Consider the following 24,111-nt stretch of genomic DNA (forward strand, 5'->3'; position numbering starts at 1 on the left):
GGGAGGGACATCCATAAACAGTACCTTTGACTATGCAGCCTGTCTTCACTATTACACACCAGAGCTTTAGCCTTGACTTGTTACTCATGTACGTGGAGGGAATTTTTAATCCCCAACCTTCTGACACAGAGGTAAATGGGCCATCACTGAGTCAAGGTAACATGTGGGTGGATATATGGCTGTAATGGAACATGTTGCAATTCATTCATTTATTTCTGGATGTTTTGTGGTGACATACTGTAAATAATAGTGAAGCACTGAACCACATCCACAAAGAGATAGCATAGTCTCTAAAGAAACCATTACTGCAGAACATTAAAAGATGGGAGTTGGATTCTCCAAAGCGTCTCCCTAAGACATAGGAACAAAAGTAGACCATTCAGCCCATAGCGTCAGGTCCGCCATTCAATGAGATCATGGCTGATTTGCTAATCCTCAGCTCCACTTTCCTGCCTTTTCCCCACAACCCTTAATTCCCCCATACTGATTACACCATAGGCATTACGTACTGAACATGAATCAGGAACAAATCAATTTAACTCTTCAAGCCCAGTCCATGCTATCTTTCCAGAAGGGACTTGAACCCACAATCCGTGGCTTAGGAGGCCAGAGTTTCTGCTTTAGTGACAGCTAAGTCCTAGATCAATCACAATTCTGGCCAAACGTTAGTGAAAGGAGTTTGAGAAAATTCACCATTTGGCTGACCAACAAATATCAAAATTATTTCAAGGATGTTTGAGTTAACATCAGTCGTAATTATCAATAATTGGAAACAATCAAAATAAGGTGCTGCTGGATGTCTACTGTATCTTTGGAAGGAGATTCAGGTCAAATCCCCACACAGACTGGCTCTGGGATGCAGAGGGTGAATTTGGAGAAGGTGGCAATGCATTAAGTAGCAGCTTGGATGAGCCATGTCGAATTAAGAACAGTGGGCAGGCCCCGGAGACTTGAAGGATACTTCATCATCCTCCTGCACTCAAAGGTGGGCCGCCTCACTGTTAGAGAAGGGAGCTGCTGAGATAGGTGGGGGAAAGAGAAGGTGGTCTCACAATGGAGGTGCCGTCTGAAGAGATTTCACAATGTATCAGCCAGGCTGTCATAAGGTGACCGTAATGGAGGCTGTGTGGCTGTGATGAGTACAGGGGGTGAGCAGGGTTCATTAGTGCCACCCCTTCCTACCAAGATCTGCCAACTCCATCCACTGGCTGTATTGCATCTGAGGTGGGTAAAATTCCAACTGGTGTGTCCAGGGGGTCTTGGGACTTCACGGTGGCTCAATGGTTAGCACTGCTGCCTCACAGTGCCAGGAACCCAGGGTCAACTCCCTCCTTGGGCAACTGTGTGGAATTTGTGCATTCTCCCTGTGTCTGTGAGAGTTTTTCTGGGTGCTTTGGTTTCTTCCCATGGTCCAAAGATGTGAAGGTTAGGTGGATTGGCCATGGGAAATTGCCCATTCTATCCAGGGATGTGCAGATTAGTGGATTGGCCATGGGAAATTGCCCATCTGTCCAGTGATGTACAGACTAGGTGGATTAGCCACGGGAAATGTGAGGTTATGGGATAGGATGATATGCTCTTTGGAGGGTCAGTGTCGACTCAATGGGCCAAATGGCCTGATTGCACATTGTAGCGATCCGATGATCAAGAAATCCTTTAATTTTCTTTGTTGGCTTCCCATTGCTTTTGAGCAGGTGGCTGTTATACCCACCTCTCGCAAACCCTTCCCACACCTCCCCCGATCTTGGCTTCACACAAGCAGAACCAGAACTGGAGACCAGCACGTAAGTCAATGATATTTCAACACCAGCCAATCCGCCTCCAAGTTGTTTTGCTAATCAACCTGTTCAGAGATGTTAAAACACACCTCTGGAGCAAGTGGGATTTGATTTGGGCCTTTTGGCTGGCAGGTGAGGACACTACCCCTGTGCCACAAGAGCTCTTCAATCTGCTGTTAGCCCCAACTCTATAACCAGATGATAATTAAGACTGGAGTTTGCATTCAGAATCATTCTCAATTCGTATTCCAATTACCTCATCCAGAGTGTGGACTGGGTGGAGCCGGAAATTCACGGTCGCCCTCGCGAAAGGAGCGATCACATTCGCCTGAACAGAAAGGAACAAGAATAAGATTGACATGGAATATACAGTGAAATTGCAGCAACTCTTCACTGACTTTCTACACAAGGCAATGCAAACCCTACCACCTGCGAAACAAGATTTGTTCCAACTTGTGACTTATTCTGGATCTTAAAGTTACCATAGTCCCATTGGGCTGCTCTCATTAGAAAGAGTTGACTGGTGGTGGCTTAACCTGAGGGACACCATGCCTCAGGCAAGGAGAGAGATTGAACAGCCATGGTAATATCAGCCAGTGTGGGAACTAACCTGTGCTGTTAGCATCACTCCTCGTTACAAACCAGCCACCCAAGCTAACCACACTAAATAGGACAAAGTAAGCAATTGAAATTGACATTATTGCTCTAATGGTTGGGAGCAGAAGCCTATTTGTCCCACACTGGCAATGTTGCTTCTGCACATGGTTAAACAGTTAGACTGAGAGTCGGTTTCATATCATAGAGTCCCCATAGTGTGGAAACAAACAATTTGGCCCAATAGGTTCACACCAACCCTCCAAAGAGTGACCGACCCAGACCCAATCCCCCACCCTATAACTCTACATTTATCTTGATTAACCTAACCTACACATCTCTGAGCAATTTTAGCACCGCCAATCCAACCAACTTGCACATCTTTGGATAGTGAGAGCAAACCAGAGCAAATGCACACAGATATGGGGCGGGGGATGTGCAAACTCCACACAGACAGTTGCCTGAGGCTGGAATCGAATCTGGGTCCCTGGTACTGTGAGGCAGCAGTGCTAACCACTGAGCCACCATGTTACACGTAGTAGTTGGGTCTTAGTCTTTGATACTGTGTATAATGGGCTACAAGACTGTCTCATGTAAACAGAAATTGTTAAATTCCCAACTAATTGTTTGTGTCCCTATGATGCTGAACAGCTTTCCCTCTCAAACATGGATCCAATTCCCTTTTGATAACTATGACTGAAAATGCCTGTCAGGTAGTGTGATCCAGATCCTAACTAATCAGGGTGAAAAACAGTTTTGCCTCATGTCCCCCTTTGGTTCTTTCGCCAATGGTTTTAAATCAGTGCTTCTCTGGTTGGTGATCTGTTTACCAATGAACATAATTTCTATCTACTCTGTCCAGGCCCTCTCAACGTTTTGAACACTTTCTGAAATATCCCCCTAACTCTCGCCTCTGCAAGGAGAACACCCCCAGCATTTCCTAGAGAAGATCCCCACCCCTGGAAACATTCTCAAATTTTCTTGCAACTGTCTGAAGACCTGTTAGGTCCAGAAGTAGATAGAATATTCCAGTGTTTTTAATGAAGGGCACCAATGAGTGAGCCCAGAAAAAGAACAAGGATGAGAGAGAAATTTTATTTTCACTCATTTGCGAGATGCAGGTATCACTGGCAACGATTTCTTGCCTATCCCTAATTTCCCAGACTGCAGTTAAGAGTAACCACATTATTGTAGGTCTGGAGTCACGTGTAGGTCAGGACAGGTAAAGGAAAACGAGTGAACCAGACCAGGTTTTAAAACAACTATAGAGTCATACAGCGTGGAAAACGTCTTATTTGATTAATGTTTAATTCCCAATTTCTATTGAATTTAAATTTCATCATCTGCTGTGGTGGGATTTGAACATTAGCCTGGGTTTCTGGACGATTAGACCAGTGGCATTAATACTGTCTTCCCAAAATTAAAGAGAAATGAGAGAAAAACTGCGTGAGAAAGCAAGATGAAAGTGGACCAAATGAGAGAGAAATTGAGAGAGACACACACAAAGAGAAAGCACGGGAGCGAAAGAAAGTGCTGAGATAAATTTAGCGTGTTGACTCAAAGCTGATGACAGCTGCATGTTTGAACAAATCCCTTTATGAAAACCCAGAACAATAGAGAGATCAGCATGCGGAATATTGTCTCTCACCTAAAGCTTATCCATCAACCTGGTTTTGAAACAAGTCAATGTTTAAACAGCTTGTAATATTCCTGATTGGATGAATAATAATTAATCAAATATCTAAACCAGCTCTTGCTACAATGATGCTTGCTTCAAATATGCCAGAGGCTTTCGATTCAGGGATGCAAATTGTTCATTTCTAGGTAAACAAAAATATCTAGGCCAACGATCCTGGTGACTGGGATCTCCGACAGATCATGTTCCTCTGATATTAATGCTTACGTTTCACATTGTTAGCAAATGTTTCCAAAAACATTCAACGCACATCTCTCTGTAACACTGAACCTAGCAGTCACTCAAGGAGGTTAAAAATATGGGAGGAGGAACATTTTTTGAATCAGTATTCTTTCTTCACGTTAGAGAAAATAACTCACCTCAATTTTTTTTAATGCTTTCTTTTTGTGAGGTACAAATTTTTATCACTGCCAGGGTATATAGAAATTTATTCTAAGATTGTCAAATTTCTAGAACTGTCCTAAAACCCTGTATCTTGCTATCTATTCAAAGGTAAACTGTAGATGCTACAAAACTAAAATTATTGCAGAACATGCTGGAAATACTGACCTAATTTGTATTTGTAGCATTTTCTGTCTCTGCTCTTGGACACTGCAGTAATCAGTCCTGGACAAGGAGCATAAAAAATGTATGGCCTTCATCTAGAATCCCCACAGAGTGGAAAGAGGCCATTCAGGCTATTGAGACTGTACCATCCCTCTGCAGAGCATCCCTACAGCTAACCCACACATCCTTAGACACAATGGGCAATTTGCCACAGCTAATCCACTTCACCTGCACATCTTTGAACTGTGGGAGGAAACCAGAGCAAATACATACAGACACAGGGAGAACATGCAAACACCACATAGATAGTCACCTGAAGCTGGAATAGAACCTAGGTTCCTGGGACTGTAAGGCTAAAGTCCTAACCACTGTGTCAACATGCCACTCTACTTTAAGCTGTCCTATTCGGTGGACTTGTAGAAGGGAGATTCTGTCCCCAATCTGACGAACAGGAACATTTATTAATATCATACACTGATGTGGGTGGAGACAGCATTCATAGAACACTGCAAGTTCCACACTAGGCCCCAGTGTGTCCCCACCTCCGCAGACATCACTGAGGATGGAGAGACTTTCTAATCTATCTGTTCAGAAATGTCATTACACACTTCTAGAGTAGATGAGACTTGAAGTCAGGCCTCAGAGGTAGGAACACTATCGTTGCACCATACCAGCCCGTCTTCACCAATGATATATGGCTTTCACGAGCCATTATCCTGCAGTGGGCTCACACATTGAAAATAGAACCATAGCGTACAGGAGCAGGTGTAGGCCATTTGGCTCTTCAAGCCTGGACTGCCATTCAGCATGAGCATGGTTGATCATTCGCTTCAGCACCCTGTTTCTACTTTCTTCCCATATCGTTTGAGCCCTTTCGCTCTAAGAACTAAATCAAACTCCTTTTTGAAAACATTAAATCACTTTCTGTGGCAGTGATTTGCACAGGACTCACTGTTCTTTGGGTGACGAAATGCCACCTCATCTCCATTCTAAATGGCCCATTTCCCAGTCACTGTTCTCATATCTACCCTCTCTAATCCCATTAGAATTTTATGGATTTCTATGAACTGTCCTTTCATTCTTCTAAATTCTAGTGATGAGAAGAACATAAGTACGTAAGAATTAGGAGCAGGAGTAGGCCGTCTGGCCCTTCGAGCCTGCTCTGCCATTCAATAAGATCATGGCTGACTTTTTCTTGGCCTCAGGTCCACTTAACCACTCCCTCACTGTAACCCTTAATTCCTTCATTGTTCAAAAAAACAATACACTTAGCTTTAAAAACATAGTCCTAACCATTGCATTATCTCCCTGTTAATCAGACACACCACCCCAGGAACCAGTCTGGTAAATCTTCGCTGCATTCCCTCTATAGCCAGAACATCCTTCCTCAGATAAGGAGATAATCTACATGCATTTCTCCAGGTGTGGTCTCACCAAGGCCCTGTATAATTGAAGTAAGACACCCCAGTTTCTGTACTTTGTTATGAAGGCCAACAGTAAATGTAAAGCCTTGACTAAAAAGAAAATGGACTTTCCTTTTCCCATCCCCACTCCACAGAAAGGATCAATGAAGGCAAAAAAACCCTGAAAAAAATCCCTCAAAATTCGTCCATGGTGCTATATTGATCAGGCTTTACATTATATTATTCCTACTTAGTCATAGAGGTGTATAACACGGAAACTGACCTTTCGGTCCAACTCGTCCACGCTGACCAGATATCCCAACCTAAACTTGTCCCATTTGTCAGCACTTGGCCCATATTCCTCTACACTCTTCCTATTCATATACCCATCCAGATGCCTTTTAAATGCTGTAGTTGTACCAGCCTCCATCACTTCCTCTGGCAGCTCATTCCATACACGTATCGCCCACTGTGTGAAGAAGTTGCCCCTTAGATCCCTTTTATATCTTCTTGTATGATGGAATCTCCCCTCAGCCAGGAACCAGTATAACTCTCCTTTGTAGATACACAGTGACAGAACACTCGCCACATGATCCATGGAATATAGTGGGAGCCCCAGGTTCAAGTCTCACCTGTTCCAGAGGTGTGTAATAACATCGGCGAACTGGTTGATTAGGAAAATCGATTAAATAAAAGACTCCAGGGAATGTCCCTGACTGTATCCCATGAATTTCACTGATAGGTTTATTGGGCTGCATTCTATCCTCTGCATTATGTTGGCAGGACTTATCAGGGCAAGCAAGCTCATGAGAAGCTATAAGGCTGCAATTGACAATGACTTCAACCGGGTTAATGAGTAAAAGGTATAGGTTTGCCCAGAGTGCTCATGTGTGGATATATGGTGCATGTAGGGGATTGATTAATAGAATGGATGTTCCACTTGCTCTTTCTTGGCTACGAAGAGAATCATGGGACGTGGTAAATGGGTCGGAAATGTGGAGTTAAGGTAAACAATGCCACTTGATCAGAATTCCATCCACCCCATAAATATTTTTGATGCCTCCATCACTGGCAGAAGTGGCAGAGATCCGTGCCACCTACAAGGGGCTTGCAGTGCAGTAACTCATCAAAGCTCCTTTGACAACACATTCCAATCTAGACCTCTGAAGGGTCAGCAAAGGCAATAGACACTTTGGAACACCACTGTCTGCAAGATGTCCTCCAAGTCACACACCGTTCCTTCACTTTCACTGAGCCAGAAACCTGGGCATCCCTTCCCAACAACACCAGATGGACTGCAGTGATTCAAGAACTTTCTCCACCTTCTCAGGGCATTCATTAAATATCTCATTAATAATTTATCGCAATTCACTCAAATCTCATGATGATGTGGCCACAGTCAGATTCATTTAAAATTCCTAAGGGGCTTTGACAGGGAGGATGTAAAGGATGTTTCCTTTAGTGGGAGAATCTTAAATATATGGGCCATTAAGTAATTTAAGACAGATGCTGATAATTTTTTTGTTGTTGTGAATCTTTGGAACTCTCTTCCTTAAAAGGTGATTAAAGTTGAGAGTAACCAAATTCCTCAGACATATTAAAATAATCTTAAATGACTGTTTTGACTCATTATAACATTTTGCTCTTTAAAGCTGCATTGTAAGGGGAGGTGATAGCCTCGTTGTATTAACAATCATCTGTTAATTCTGACACCCAGGTAACATTTCAGGGACCTGGTTTTGAATCCTGCAGAATTTGCATTCAATCAGAATCTGGAACTAAGAATCTAATGATGGTGACAAATCCATTGCTAACCATTGGAAAAGCCCCATCTGGTTCACTAATGCCCTTTAGGGTAGGAAACTGCCATCCTTACTTGGTCTAACTTACATGTTACTCCGGACCCACAGCAATGGTTGATTCTTAACTGCCCTCTGGGTTGGGTAATTAATATTAGCCAAGCCAGTGACGTCCTTATCCCATGAATGAATAAAAATGAAATAACGTGCAACTTTTTGGTTCGTATGATTTTATAGGTCAGAGGAGATAGGCCACAGTCAGATTCATTTAAAATTCCTAAGAGGCTTTGACAGGGAGGATGTAAAGGATGTTTCCTTTAGTGGAAGAATCTTAAATATATGGGCCATTAAGTAATTTAAGACAGATGCTGATAATTTTTTTGTTGTTGTGAATCTTTGGAGCTCTCTTCCTTAAAAGGTAATGGAAACAGTCTTCAAACACTTTTACAGCCTAGATATAGAGCAAAAGGGGAGTGGTATGGTAATATCCATGGACTAATACTCCAGGAGTATGGGTTCAAATGCCACTGGGTAGCTGTTGAAATTTGAATTATGTTGGTAAATTTGATGTTGAAAGCTAATCTTAGTAATATCGATTATGAAACTATAATTTGTTGACTGTTATGTTCTATGACTCTATAACTCAAACCATTAACTCTGATTTTCTCTCCACAAATGCTGCCATATCTAATTGGGGTCACTCATGCATTTCAGGGAAGGGAACCTGTCAATTTGTTTCAGAGAATCATAGAATCCTTACAGTGTGGAAGCAGGCCATTCAGCCCATCAAGTCTGCACTGATCCTCTGAAGAGCAGCCCACACAGACCCACCCGATCCCTGGCCAATCCACCTAACCTGCACATCTTGGATCGTGGGAGAAAAATGGAGCACATGGGGGAAACCCATGCAAACATAGGGAGAATGTGTAAACTACACAGACAGTCGCCCGAGGGTGGGATTGTACCTAGATATCTGGCGCTGTGAGGCAGCAGTGCTAACCAGTGAGTCACCATGCCAACCATTGACATGCAAATAGCAAATACCTCCAGACCCTCAGCAACATGGTTGACTCTTAACTGCCCTCTGAAATGATCTAGAAAGTGACTCAGGTCAAGTGCAGTTAAGATGAGAAATTAGTGCTACTCTTGACAGTTATTTCCACATCCCACATTTTTAAAAAAAGTGACAAAAGCCAAATGCAGTTGAGAACAAGTATGATAAAATGCCAAAATACACTTTTAAAAAGAAAGCTCCTGATTTGCGAAATTAAGTTGTGGATTTTTTTTACCTTAATCCCAGCATAAAACTCTGTAACTGCAGTGGTCGTACGAACCAGACTGTTTGTACTTGGTTTCTTCTCCATCATTCTGTTCAACAGAGGAATAAGAGAGAAAGCATTTGTTTTTAAGCGTTTTGTTGCATGTACTCCAGCTGTACTAATTTAACAGGAAAGGATGCACTGTGGCACCTCATAGGAAAGTGAAAGATAGGAACATGGTTAAATTATTCAACCCCTTGAGAGTGTTCTGATGTTTAATGAGCTTATGTCTCAACTTTTACAGCAGATCCACTTTCCTGTCATTTTCTCATTCCCCTTGATATCTTTAATAATGTGGTCAGCATGGTAGCACAGTGGTTAGCACTGCTGCCTCACAGTGCCAGAGACCCGGGTTCAATTCCCGCCTCAGGCGACTGACTGTGTGGAGTTTGCATGTTCTCCCCGTGTCTGCGTGCGTTTCCTCCGGGTGCTCCGGTTTCCTCCCACAGTCCAAAGATGTGCAGGCCAGGTGAATTGGCCATACTAAATTGCCCGTAGTGTTAGGTAAGGGGTAAATGTGTGGGTATGGGTGGGTTACGCTTAGGCGGGTCGGTGTGGACTTGTTGGGCCAAAGGGCCTGTTTCCACACTGTAATGTAATGTAATCTAATCTAATCTATTAATCCTCTCAGTATTGAACTTGCTCAACTACTGACTATACCATGGTTGGTCTGGAATAAAAAATGCCAGAGAATTCCTAACTTGTGCAACTTTCTGGCTCGTATGTTTTTATAGGTCATAGGGATTGGTCAGGATTTAATGATGTGGCCACAGTCATATTCATCTAAAGTTTCTGAGGGGTTTTGACAGGGTGGATGTAAAGGATGTTTCCTTTAGTGGGAGAATCTCAAACATACGGGCCACAAAGTAATTTAAAACAGATGCTGATAATTTTTGTTGTTGTGAATCTTTGATGCTCTTTTCCTCAACAGGTGATGGAAATAGTCTTCAAACACTTTTAGGGCCTAGGTAGATATAGAGTCTTGACCAGCAAGAGAGGTGAAAGCATTCAGGCTTGCCTGAATGTGGTATGCAAATCAGCTCAGCGTGATCCCATTGAAGGCATGAAGGATTGAGTAGTCTACATTTCCTCCCATCTCCATGTTCTAAGGCATACTTTTTATGAAAAATGTTCTCTTCAACTCAGTCCAAAATGGCTGACCTCTTTTGCTGAGATTGCAACCCCCTATTCTAGAACTTCATCCATGGGGCAGCAGCCAATGTCAGGCTCTCTTGGTGTCTTCAGTGAAATCAGCTCTCATTTTTCTAAACACCAGAAATATTCAGATGACCATTCAGATCATTCTGCTCGACCCCTCCTCAGAGGACAACCCAGAATCTCAGCAAAATTCCTTCACGAGCACTGACCTCCCATATGACCATGCCCCTCGCATTAGAAGCAGCAATGGTGTCAGAACAACTCTCATATCCCAGTGCAAGGCTCACACAATCTCTCAACCTGGATATATATCACTGTTCCCTCTATTGTTATTGAACTAAACTCTTTGAATTTACCGTCATTTAAATAGTGATAATTTGGGGAGTAGCCAAGGGATCTGGGAGTCCTTGTACACCAATGATTAGTAAGTTTGTGGACAACACAAAGATTGGGCAAACTGTGGATAGTGAGGAGGATTGTTAGAGGATACAGATAGACTGGAGACTTGGGCGGAGAACTAGCAGATGGAATGTAATCCAGACAAATATGAAGTGATGCATTTTGGATGGTCTAGTGCAGGCGGGAGGTATACAGTAAATGAGAGAACTCTTAGAAGCATAACATACAGAGAGATCTAGGTGTATAAGTCCACAGTTCCCTTAAAGTGATAACACAAGTGGATAAGCTGGTCATAAATGCTTTCATCAGTTGGGACATAGAGTATAAAAAAATTGGCATTTCATGTTGCAGCTATATAGAATTTTTGTTTGGCCACATTTGGAATATTGTATCACACTCCCACAAGGATGTACAGGCTTTAGAGAGGGTACTGAAAAGGCTTATTGGGATGTTGCCTTGTTTGGAGGGTATTAGCTATGAGGAGAGATTGGACAAACATGGTTCATTTTTACTTGAATGCTGGAGGCTGAGGGGTGACCTGATGGATGCACGAGAGGCATGTTTAGAATGGATAATTGGAATCTTTCTCCCCGGAAATGCTAATCACTCGGGGACATAGATTTAGGGTAATTGGGGGGGACTTTGAAGGAGATATGACAGAGGGCAGTGTCTGGAATGTGTTGCCAGGAGGTGATGGAGGGAGATACAACAACAAAGTTTAAGAGGCATCTTGAGAGATACATGAATAGGCAGGGAATAGAGGAAGGAGAAAGTGAGGTCAGCAGATGCTGAAGATCAGAGTTGAGAGTGTGTTGCTGGAAAAGCAAAGCAGATCAGGCAGCATCCCAGGAGCAGGAAAATCGACGTTTCAGGAATGAAGGGCTCCGGCCAGAAACATCAATTTCCCTGCTCTTCGGATGCTGCCTGACCTGCTGTGCTTTTCCAGGGAATAGAGGTATACAGACTGTGTCGAGAGAAAAGGTGTTTAGTTTAGAAAGATGCCATGTGTTGGCACAGGCTTGGTGAGCCGAAGGGCCTGTTCCTATGCTGTACGGTTCTTTGAAATATTACAGGCAGCTGCAGCAAGCTGTTTGGAAGGCAAGTGGCATGTCGCCCTTCATTGTGAGAATAGTGTTCAGAAATAGGGATGTCTTCCTGCAATTATAGTCATGATTTGGAGGTGCCAGTCATGTCACACTACAGGTGACCTCACTGCATTGCGTGCGCACACACACACTCCTACAGACCCATACCCTCACGCAGACTCTCTCTCTCATATGCTCAAACCCGCACACCCTTGACACTCACACCCACGCAAGCACCCTCTCACAGCCTTTTACACTCACACACATACACATCTATACAGTCTCACAGACATTCACATCTCCCCCCACCCTACCCCCCCACCACACACACACACACACAAACATACACACCCACAAGTTTGTGGGGTGAATTTGTACTTGCAGAATTACATTTCAGTTTGCTCAAAAACTGCATGAATCCATGTAAATCCCTTTTTTAGAAATAGGATCAGTCTGAAAATTGGGGTAGAGACAGACAGACTTTAGCCTCACACCTACATTATCCGAGCTGACATGGCACCTATTGTTAAAGTTCACTGGAGAACATAATTTTCAAAAAGTTTTTTTTAGATTACATACAGTGTGGAAACAGGCCCTTCGGCCCAACAAGTCCACACCGACCCGCCGAAGCGCAGCCCAGACCCATTCCCCTACATTTATCCCTTCACCTAACACTAGGGCAATCCTGAGGAAGGGCCTGTGCCCGAAACGTCGAATCTCCTGTTCCCTGGATGCTGCCTGACCTGCTGTGCTGTTCCAGCAATAAAGTTTCAACTAGGGCAATTTAGCATGGCCAATTCACCTGACCTGCACATTTTTGGACTGTGGGAAGAAACCAGAGCACCCAGAGGAAACCCACACAAACATGGGGAGAATGTGCAAACTCCACACAGTCAGTCACCTGAGGCGGGAACTGAACCTGGGTCTCTTACACTGTGAGGCAGAAGTGCTAACCACTGTGCCACTGTGCCATTCTTGGATTTACATATGAAAGAACTGAAACCAACATGATCATTCTAAAAGGTGAGACTTAACAAACAATCCAGGTCTTTTTCAATATATCATTTCAGTTGCATCACACTATAAACCTTTGCTATAAATTCTGTGTCCTACGATCTTATTCTCTATGACCACCTGACGAAGGAACAGTGCTCCAAAAGCTAGTGCTTCCAAATAAACCTGTTGGTATTGTGTGATTTTTAACTTTGCATTTATAGTGACTTGGTGAGACTGCACCTGGAGTATTGAGTGCAGTTTTGGTCTCCCTGCCTTAGTTGGGAGATACTTGCCATAGAGGGACTGCAGCAGAGACTCATTGGGCTGACATCAGAAATGGCTGGACTGGCATTTGAGGAGAGATTGGTTCGAGTGGACAATTTCGAAGAGTGAGAAGTGATTTGATTGAAATACGTAAAATTCTAACAGGGCTGCACAGAAGCCGGGAGGATGTTCTTCCCTGTTTGGGGAGTTTAGAGCAGGGGTTACAGTCTCGGGATGTGGAGTAGGCCCATTTAGGACTGAGGTTAGAAAATACATCTTCATTCAAAACAGATGTTCAACATATAGAATTTGTTACTACAGCAAGCTATGGAAGCCAGATCATTGAGATATTCAAAAAAGAGATTAATAAATATTTGGATATCAAAGGCTTCAAGGGTTATGGAGAGAAAGGGGAATATGGCGTTGGGAAAGGTAAGCCACGATCAGGTTGAATGGCAGCGCAGGCTCAAGGGCTGAAAGGCCTACTCCAATTCCTAATTTCTATGTTGTTTTTCCAGAAATGATGATTGCATGGGCTCAAACTGAGGGCTGGGGAAATGATTAAAGTTTCAACGTCACGGTGGGAAATCCACTTGTGGTCAGGCGGCTAGCAGCAGAAATGGCTACGAGACTCATTAAGAGCTACAATCAAGCATGCTAGGAACTTTGGCCAAGCTAGTTTAAAACTGCAGTCGGGACATGTTGGGTCCTGTCCTGTAAGCTATGACCTGCCGGTTCCTGTTGACCAAATAAAGGAGGTGCCATAGTGGTTTGACAAACATACTGGCACCACTATCACCTTACATGGAGAACGGTATAAAGTTCTCCAGAGGAGCAGGAGAGTCGAAGTTTCAGGCAGGATCCTTCATCAAAAACACACTCTATCCACGCTTTTCTTGAGTGACCCATTTCTGGTGGTATGATAGCCGTATCCACTAGATCCCATCTGGAATTGAATATTGGAATTAGGTTTTGGTCAATTTATTGGCTGAGTGCCATTGAAGTTTCTGGAAAGGTGAGCACACTTTGGGATAAAGTTAATTTTCCATTGTGACCGCTCGAGACCCATATTCGTAACGTTTGTTCCCCTGATGTGATTGTCAGAGAGACAAAGAACCATAAGGCAAACATCTGCACTGGGGGCGGAGGTTGGCTGCTTCATTTGAATCGGAGTGCTATTTGTTTCAAGCCAAGTTTTTCAAGTTAAAATTAGGGTTACTGGTAAATGTGAATTAAGTTAAAGTGAAGTTAAATGAAGTGAGCTAAAGATGAAGTTGAGTTAGATGAGGTAAAAATTAAAGGCTGCAACGAATATGTTTTGTATTGCTACCTAGAGAGTTAAATAAAGGGTTTGTGTTTAATTAAATTCTGAAGTGACTCTCTGTCTTTTGTCTGTCATACATGGGAAGAACACCTGGAAGAAGTTTGAATAACTCTTTCCGATAACACACTGCATGGTTTTTTTGCTACAGCAGAAGGCTATGATAACACCAGCAATGTGCCGCTCAAGGAAAGTGTAGATAGAGTGTGTTCTTGAGTCCCGACAAAGGGTCCTGCCCGAAACATCGACTCTCCTGCTCCTCTGATGCCACCTGATCCTGCTGTGCTTTTACCAGTTCCACATTTTATCGACTCTGATTTTCCAGCATCTGCAGTTCTCACTATCTTCAAGTTAGGTAATGAAGTTCAGAGGGAGACTGTTGTGGAGTATAAAACTGACCATGAATCGACAGTTACAACATTTAAAAGACATTTAGATAAGCACACGAATCAAAAGTGTTTGGAGGGATATGAGCCAAGTGCTGGCGGGTGGGACCAGTTTAGTTTGGGATTATGTTCAGCATGGACTGGTTGGACCGAAGAGTCTGTTTCCAGGCTGTATGACTCTATGACAGAGCCAACTGGCTGATTACTGCTCTCCTTCTTTGCACTGCTTCCATTTTGTTTGGGTTAGTTATTACCTTTCTTCAGCTTCTCCTGCCAACCACCGTTCCTTTCTCAATCCCACCGCATTCAAATCTCTCACCACGGCATCCTCTCATCTGCTGTTTGGTCTTCCTCCTCTTCCATCCTGGCAATCCCGCCTCCATCATTACACGTCCTCTCACACTCTCTCTCCCCATAGCAGGTGACCACAACCATTTCAATCTCTCTTCAGCCGCTTCACTCAATGCTCCCACAATCTTCACTGACCTCCTGAGTTGCTAGTTCCTGATTTTATCTGTTCTCAATATTTCACACATTTCCCATCTCAGAATCTGCACCACATTATTTTCCATTTACTGCTTTTGTTCACATCTTCTTGATATTACTGCCTTTCTGTTTTACAGAGCGAGGTCTGTTTCTCCACTATACATTTCAGACAGATCATTCAGTCATCTTGCCTGTGCAGATTTTTTAATAGACATTTTTAATACATATTTGGAGCAGGTGGGATTTAAATCCAGACCTCCTTGCCTCAAGATAGGAACACTGTACCACAAGACCCTAACTCAATCATATTTTGTGTCATTTTGTGATCATTACCTACCTGCTAACAATTGGAGAAAACAGCCACAGGTTGGCCATGACCATGTTCAGAGGGAAGCGTAGCTGTAAAACAGGAAGGAATGACATTTAAGATGACAAACATTCCCAGTGTTAGTAGAGTTTGTTACTCCATCTGTCCCTGTGTACTACCACAGGGGCTCTAACTATGCCTTGGACTAACACTGGCTTGAATCATACCTTGTACTAAGGCACAGACTCTGTCAATACCTGGCACTAACATGTGGACCTTGTACCTTTTTCTCCCGTGCAAAGCCACAGATTCACACTTGCAGAGCTCCTTCAATGTAATAAAATATCCAAAAGCATTCATCCATTTGCACTATGTTTGTTTGATTGCACGTTTTAATGATGCTTATGTATAAAGGTCCCAGAGAACCATGGAGCTGCTCTCTCATGAGACCGACATGACTAGTGCTGAGTTGAGCCTTAGATCAGTCTGCCTCAGACAAGGGGAGAGTTGGGAAGGTGGGACTTCATGGTAACCTTTTACCTTTATGATGTGTATCATTAAATAATGCATAAGGTCTCATTTTTAGTGTTTAACCAGTTAAATTCCACACTCTAGAGTTCCCTCATTTTGTTAAAATTCACTCCTGTTCCGAGTTATCCTTGAGAAAGTGGTAGTGAGCGGCCTTCTTGAACTGCTGTAGTCCATTTGGCGCAGATATAGCCACCTGAATGCAGTTAGAGAAGGAGCCCCAGGATCTTAACACCATAAGATACAGGAGTAGAATTAGGCCATTCAGCCCATCAAGTCTGTTCTGCCATTCAATCATGGCTGATATGTTTCTCAACCCCATTTTCTGCCTTCTCCCGATAAGCCTTGATTCCCTCACTAATCAAGAACCTATCTGTCTTTGTCTTCAATACACTCAATGACTTGTACTCCACGGTCTTCTCTGGCAATGAGTTCCACAGATCAACCATCAGCTGGCTGAACAAATTCCTTCTCATCTCAGTTCTAAAGAGACATCTTTCACTCAGACACCATGCCCATTGGGTCCTAGTCTCTCCTACTAGTGGAAACATCGTCTTTACATCAAGTCTATATAGGCTTCTCAGTATTCTGTAAGTTTCAATCAGATCGCCTCTCAATCTTCTTTACTCCATCGAATACAGATCCAGAGTCCTCAAACCATTCCTCATATAACAAGTTCTTCATCCCCAGATCATTCTTATGTACCTCCTCTGGACCCCCTCCAATGACAGCACATCCTTCCTTAGATATGGGATCCAACACTGCTCAAAATATTCCAAATGTGGTCTGACCAGAGCCATATACAGCCTCAGCATTACATCTCTGCTCTTATATTCTAGCCTTCTTGAAATGAATGCTAACATTGCATTTGCATTCGTGACTGCCAACTGAACCTACATGTTAACCTTAACAGAGTCCAGAAATAGAACTTCCAAATCCCTTGTGCTTCAGATTTCTGAAGCCTTTTCCCATTTAGAAAGCAGCCTACATCTTTATTCTTCTTACAAAATGCATAACCTCACACTTCCCCCATTCCATCTGTCACTCTTTGCCCACTGTCCAAGTCCTTCTGCACACTCCCTGTTTCCTCAACACTACCTGACTGTAACTTATCTTTGTATCGTCTGCAAACCCAGCACAATGCCCTCATTTCTTTCATCCAGATTGTTCAGTATAATGTGAATAGTTGTGGTTCCAAATTAACCCCAGAGGAGAGATATCCCCTGAAACCCACTGATTCCAGTTTTGCTTGGGCTCCTTGCTGATACGCTGGGTCAAATGCAGCCTTGATGTCAAGGGCTGTTACTCTCCCCTCCCCTCTGGAATTCAGCTCTTTTGTCCATGTTTGAACCAAGGCTGCAATGAGGTCAGGAGCTGAGAGGACCTGGTGGAATCCAAACAATCACTTTACTCTGATGTAGACTGACAGGGTTGTAAGTGATTAGATTGGACTTGTCCTGCTTTTATGTACAGGACATATCCGGGCAATTTCCCACATGTTTGGGTAGATGCCAATGTCGTCACTGTACTGCAAAAGCTGGGCTTGGGAAGCAGCAAGTTCTGGAACACCAGTCTTAAGTACACTTGCCAGAATGTTGTCAGGGCCCGTAGCCTTTGCAGTATCCACTGCCTCCATTTTGTGATATTATGTGGAATGAATAGATTTGGCTAAAGATTTGTATCTGTAATGCTGGGCATCACTGGAGGAGGTTGAGATAGATCATCCACTTGCCACTTCTGGCTGAAGATTACTGTGAAAGCTTCAGTCTTATCTTTTGCACTGATGAATTGGGCTCTTCCGTCATTGAGGCTAGGAATAGTTGAAAAGCATCATTCTCCAGTGAGTTGTTTAATTGTTCACCACCATTCACAACTGGATATGGCAAGAGTACAGAGCTTGGTTGCAGATTGTGGAGTATAATTCTGCTGCTATTGGTGGCTCACAGCACGTCATGAATACTCAGTCGCGATTTGCTAGATCTGTTCAAAGTCTGTCCCATTTAGCATGGTGATACAACACGATGGAGGCTATCCTCAATGTGAAGGTGAGACTTTGTCTCCACAAGGACTGTATGGATCAGATCTGCATTTAAAGATGAGAAAGGGTTTGGCAAACATGAAGGGAGTCCTTCTGCACTGCAGCATTCAATGACAGTATTCTGGAGAATGGAGCTGAAGAATCAGGGTGGAAGTGATGCTGGGAGACTGTGTGTGACAACCAACTGCCTTGCTGTTGGTTTTAAAAATTGGGAAACCTTAGTGGTTATCATGCTACACAGAAAGTTGCAGTTTCTCTGTGCAATGCAGCATTCTAAATTCACACAAATTAAACAAGCTAAATTTTGCTGTTGGAACAGCAGCCGTAAAGGAAAATAAAAATCATCTGCACCACACCCATACCCTCACCACAGTAAAACCCCAGCAACTGTCATAAGAGCAACCTATCAAATATCGCACTCGGTATTCTTATCATTATTGCTGGCCATTGTATGAAATGAAAATTGGTTTCACAAGTGACAGGAGATGGTCATTTTGACAATGAGTGACAATATTAATCACTACCCTCTGATCCTCAATGGCATTGCTATTGCTGTTCTCCACGATCAACATCCTGTTGATAACCATTGACTGCGAACTTAAGCAAATTAGTGACATAAAGCACACGGTTTCTAGAGCTTATAGGAGCTGAGTTTTCTTCTGACTCCCCAGTGTTTCTATGACCAACAATACACAAGTCAGGACTGAAATAGAGTATCTCCGGTTCACTGGCTAGCTGTGGTTTCAACAACTCCTGAAAGCTACATTCTATCAAGAACAAAGCAGTATGCTTCACTGGCATCCCATCCATTGATTCAAACCTTCACTCTGTCTACCAAAGGCACACCCTAGCTGGAAAGTGTACTGTCCATAAAGGAGAAAGTGAGGTCTGCAGATGCTGGAGATCAGAGCTGGAAATGTGTTGCTGGAAAAGCGCAGCAGGTCAGGCAGCATCCAGGGAACAGGAGAATCAACGTTTCGGGCATAAGCCCTTCTTCGGGCTTATGCCTGAAACGTTGATTCTCCTGTTCCCTGGATGCTGCCTGACCTACTGCGCTTTTCCAGCAACACATTTCCAGTACTGTCCATAAAGGTGCACTACAGTAACTTTGGCTCATTTGAAAGTATCAACAAAACGAGTGACCCACCTTGAAGGATAAGAAAAGTAAGGGTTTTCACCCTTCATGGTTTTCCACTCTCCTCATAATCATGTCCACATTCTCCTTTAATTTACATACCAGTCGGGCTTGGAGGTATACCTTTCATTGCTACAGGATTAAGATGTTGAAACTTCATTATGAACAGTAGTTTGGGAACACCCTCACCCTCATCCTCACCTTTGCTGGAAAATTAGGGATGAGTAATCTCACGCTGGCAACATTTGCATTGCAAAAACAAAACAAAAGTAATGCATGGTTTAAAAGCTGGGGTCATGATTACACAAGTGTAGTGAAATTTGGCAGGATTCATAGTGACTGTACGTGACGCGTAACATGTTTTCAACATTCACTCTGTGGATCACAGCTTCCAGATCTAACTTGCAAATCTCTATTTCAAAAACAAAAGGACAGCGTGCCTCCAGAATCTCGCACCCATGCAAGGCACTTGGGTATTTCATGGGCCAGAACCAATTATTGGCCATCAAGGAGCTAGGAAGTTAATTTGCAAAAGAAAAAAAATCATTCCACAGAGGCCGGTATCCCATCATGTACCACAGTCCTTGACTTTAGTACTGCCTTGTAAATAGTCAGGCACCAGCGTGCCAGTATCACTGACACTCACCCTTTTTGTATGGCAGCCAGGGATCCCTGATTGGACCAGATTAACAGCCCAAATCAGGGAATTCATAATGTATGAGGCTCAGCTGGCTGATCTCGTTCCAATCACTACAGCAGAAATCCAAGCAAAATGTATTAATTAATTAATTAATTTCAGTCTTAAATTAGCTTGTGGCTTATTAAACCTAGTGCCTAATGCTGCCAACAGGGAGAGTTTGGAGTGACTCCAAATGTGTGGTGTTGGAAAAGTCCAGCTGATCAGGCAGCATCCGAGCAGCAGGAGAGTCGACATTTCAAGCATAAGCTCTTCATCATCAGGTGTTGTTGAAACCACAGCAAACCGGAGAGTACTCCATTACAGTCCTGACTTGTACATTGTTGGTCATGGAGAGACACTGGGGAGTCAAAAGAAAACCCAGCTCCTACAAGCTCTTCCTAATGAAGAGTTTATGCTCGAAACACGAACTCTCCTGCATCTCGGATGCTGCCTGACCTGCTGTGCTTTTCCAGCGCTGCACCTTTTGACTCTGATCTCCAGCATCTGCAGTCCTCACTTTCTCCTAGGTGACTCCAAATGGATCATGATATCAAACCAGATGGAGAACCAGCCTGGAGCTGTCATGTTTCCTAGAAACTACATTGCAAGGCTGGGAAAATGACATTCCTGCCAAACAACGGTGAGGGGTTTCGTCTTTGCTACTCGAGTGACCTCTTGATCTGATGTGAAGTTGTCACCCACCTCATTTTGTTTGGCCACATTCTAGACCCTTCCAGTAGATAATATCATGCTCAGAGAGATGGATGGGGGTGAGGGGGATGGAGGGGGTGGGAGTAGGGGGATTTGGACTGAATGCCATGAAAACTAAATTAACATTTCAGCATTACAAATGAAACTCTACTCAGCTATTCATGGGGGATGGTAACATCCTTGCTGGGACTGAGGTGAATGGACGATGTGAAAGAGTCAGAATAATCACAAGTGGGTAATTATTTAGAAATACTTTGCAACTCAGTCTCCAAAAGCATAAAATGTACAACTGAAGATTTTGTTCATACAGTTAGAGGTGTACAATCAGAGATCTGCAGCATGGAAATAGTTCCCTTTTTCCACTGAGTTCATGGCTGATTAAAACAACACCTGACTATTCTAATCCCATTTTCCAGCACTTGCATTCTTGCATGTCTTGGATATGCAAATGCACATCTAAATATTTCTCCAATGTTATGTAGGTTTCTGCATCTACCACCCTTCCAGTCCTGAGGAAGGGTTACACTTGAAACGTCAACTTCTCCACCCCCTGATGCTGCCTGGCTTGCTGCGTTCTTCCAGCCTCCTGCCTGTCTACCAGCCTTACAGGCAGTGAATTCCAGATCCCCATCACCCTCCAAGTGCAAAGCTTTCCTCATTTCCTCTAAACTTCCCACCCCTTCTCTTAAATCTGTGCCTCCCTGGTCATTGATTCCTCCACCAAGGAGAAGGATCCTTCCTGTGTACTCTATCTGTGCCTCACATAATTATATACATCTCAACCACGTCCCCCCTCAGCCTTCTCTACTCAAAGGAAAACAACCCAGGCTATCCAATTTCTCCAGTCTAGGCAACATCACGGGAAATCTCCTCTCCATTTCCAGTGATATCACATCCCTCCTACAATGTGGATTCCAGAAGTGCTCTAACCAAGGCCTAACCAACGTTTTATACAGTTCCCGCAGAATCTCCTTGCTCTTAAATGCTAAGTCTCAGCTAATAAAGGCAAGTATCCCATACTCCATTTTTAGCCACTTTATTCACCTGTCCTGATACCTTAAGGGACCAATGTATATGCACACCAAGGTCCCTCTGAATCTTGGTGTTTCCCTGGATCCTATTGTTCATCATTTATTCCCTTGCCTTGTTTGTCCTGCACAAGTGCATCACCTCACCTTTATCTGGATTGAATTCCATTTGCCACTGATCAAGCCTATCTCATCAGCACATCTGTACGCTATGTTTCTCACAGTTTACCACTCAACCAATTTTTGTATCATTGGCAAACTTACTGAGCAACCCTCTTGCATTCAAGTCTAAATCATTTATATAAACCACAAACACCAAGGGCCCCAGTACAACCCCTGTGGGACCTCATTTGGCACAGATATTCTACCAGCAAAACACATCTCAAACCTCACTCTCTGCTTCCTGCCACTCAGCCAATTGTGGATGCAATTTGCCAAATTTCCTTGTGTCCCATGGGTTCTTATATTTGCTATAAATGTCCCATCCTGGACGTTATCAAAAGACTTGCTGAAATCCAAGTAGCATCAAAACCATCGCTGTCATCGACACATCTGGTCACCTCTTCGAAAAATTCAATCAAGTTGGTAAGACCCGACCTCCCCTTAATAAAACCATGCTGATTGTTCTTGATTAATCCCTGGCTCTCCAAATGCAAATTAATTCTTAAACATACTATTACATAATGTGTTCAAGCCAACCAGTGAGACCTTTAATATTGATTTGTTCAATCACATCATTACTGTAAGATCCAACTGGGAAATGGGCAGTAAACCAGGTTTTTCAATAGCCACTAATTTCTAACAAATGTTAAAGGTACACCTAATGTGTAAAGTCAAACATAGGATAGATTGAGAAGAGAGTGAGGACTGCAGATGCTGGAGATCAGAGTCGAGAGTGTGGTGCTGGACAAGCACAGCCGGTCAGGCAGCATCTGAGGAGCAGAAGAATTGACGTTTCGGGCATTCCTGATGAAGGAATGCCTGACCTGTTATGCTTTTCCAGCACACACTCTCAACGTAGAATAGATTAAGTTATGTTTCCTCAAACAGACAGTGTAGCACTTCACTGAAATGCCTGCTGAGATGACACACCAAAGGCTCTGGAATGGATTTTAAGTACTCACAACCTGTAGACCTACAGTGAGAATGTGGCCACTCAGCCACTATTGGTCTGATAGACTTGACGAGATAGAAGCACATTAAAAAGGAACTGAGGGTCGTCGGAGTGAATGCCCACAGGTTCTTGAAAGTGGCTAGAACGGCTTGGAATTCTATTCCACAGTGAGCAGTGGAGGCTGAGCTACTGAATATTTCCAAGACAGAGTTGGGCGTATTTTTGAGTGAAGAGCAGCCATAACGCATCCCTGGACGGCAGGTGATGAAAGGAAAAGACCCTCTCCTAATCTAAGTGCTGCCAACCAGGTACTGTTGAAAGGAACCAGGATCAGAAAATTTCAATCAACAAGGCTTAGAATTCTGAAAGTGACCATTCAATTACCAACTTTTACACGACTGGTAACATCCACCGTTTTACTATGCACTCTTCATGAACGGTTCAGAGATTGATCGTCTTTATAACCTTTGTCTTTTTTTCTTCTTAATCCTAATCTGTGTGTATGCATGTGTTGTGCTATTATTTCTTCTCATGGTTAGTAACAAATAACCTCATCCTTTTTTTAACTAAAGGGAGCCTGGTTCAACTGGCCCCATTTGAAGCATGCATTCATTTGATCTAAGAGAAAGGTATCCCAAACTTTTTAAATTAACCTTGTTATGACCAACCAGAGGAGTGGATGAATGAAAAGGGGGAGCCAGTGTATCCTTCCTCAGCCAGAACTTTAATGGTTTGGGGTGTCCTGTCTGCAAACCGTAATAAACTGAGGGACATTGCCCCAGGACCGATCATAACAATAGCTACTAGTCAGCCATTGTGGATACAATGGGCCAAATGGGCTTCCTTTTCTGTGTTAAACGTTTATGATTCTAATTTCATATTTTGCTAAATATATCCGTATCATTTATTTCTAGGCCATACTTAGTTTCTAGTTACAAGGTTTACACATACTGGGCTGAAAAATGTATCCAATTGACTATTACTGGGGGATCACTAATGCAAAAAAATTTACGTATTTCCTATAATTACTCATAAAAATGTGCTCTGTAAGGATACAGACAGCAGTAGGTGCTGAGCTGTAAGTTGCAGATTTCCATAAAAGAAACAAAACCGATTTCATTGAAACACAAACGCTGCAGTTCAGGGAAATATTACTTTTGCTCTTCATGGAACCCAGTTTGAAAACATCAATGTGCTGGGAGCTTAATGCTAGAAATACAGGAAGTAATTTTCAGGAATTTGCAACATGGGATTTTTCAGAAAGATAAGATAACTTAATCCTGAAACACTGCATTGAACTAATTTTCAACATGTTTCTGGTGGCCATTTTATTCTAATGCA

General features: G+C 43.1%; 1 protein-coding gene across 3 annotated transcripts in view; it reads right to left on the reverse strand.

Annotated features, from left to right (window-relative positions):
- LOC122563098 (N-fatty-acyl-amino acid synthase/hydrolase PM20D1-like) overlaps positions 1 to 24,111 on the reverse strand; it is an 83,863-nt gene that overhangs the window by 11,595 nt on the left and 48,157 nt on the right. For all 3 annotated transcript variants that reach the window (XR_006315483.1, XR_006315482.1, XM_043716524.1), the window contains exons 7-9: positions 15,568 to 15,629; positions 9,106 to 9,184; positions 2,035 to 2,106 (exon numbers count right to left, since the gene is read on the reverse strand). Coding sequence is in view for 1 of the 3 variants with exons in the window: in XM_043716524.1 (XP_043572459.1) it covers positions 2,035 to 2,106; positions 9,106 to 9,184; positions 15,568 to 15,629 (213 nt within the window). In the remaining 2 variants the exon portion in view is untranslated. The remainder of the gene's footprint in view (positions 1 to 2,034; positions 2,107 to 9,105; positions 9,185 to 15,567; positions 15,630 to 24,111) is intronic.

Source organism: Chiloscyllium plagiosum, chromosome 26 (assembly GCF_004010195.1).
Source record: "Chiloscyllium plagiosum isolate BGI_BamShark_2017 chromosome 26, ASM401019v2, whole genome shotgun sequence".
Classification (NCBI taxonomy): domain Eukaryota; kingdom Metazoa; phylum Chordata; class Chondrichthyes; order Orectolobiformes; family Hemiscylliidae; genus Chiloscyllium; species Chiloscyllium plagiosum.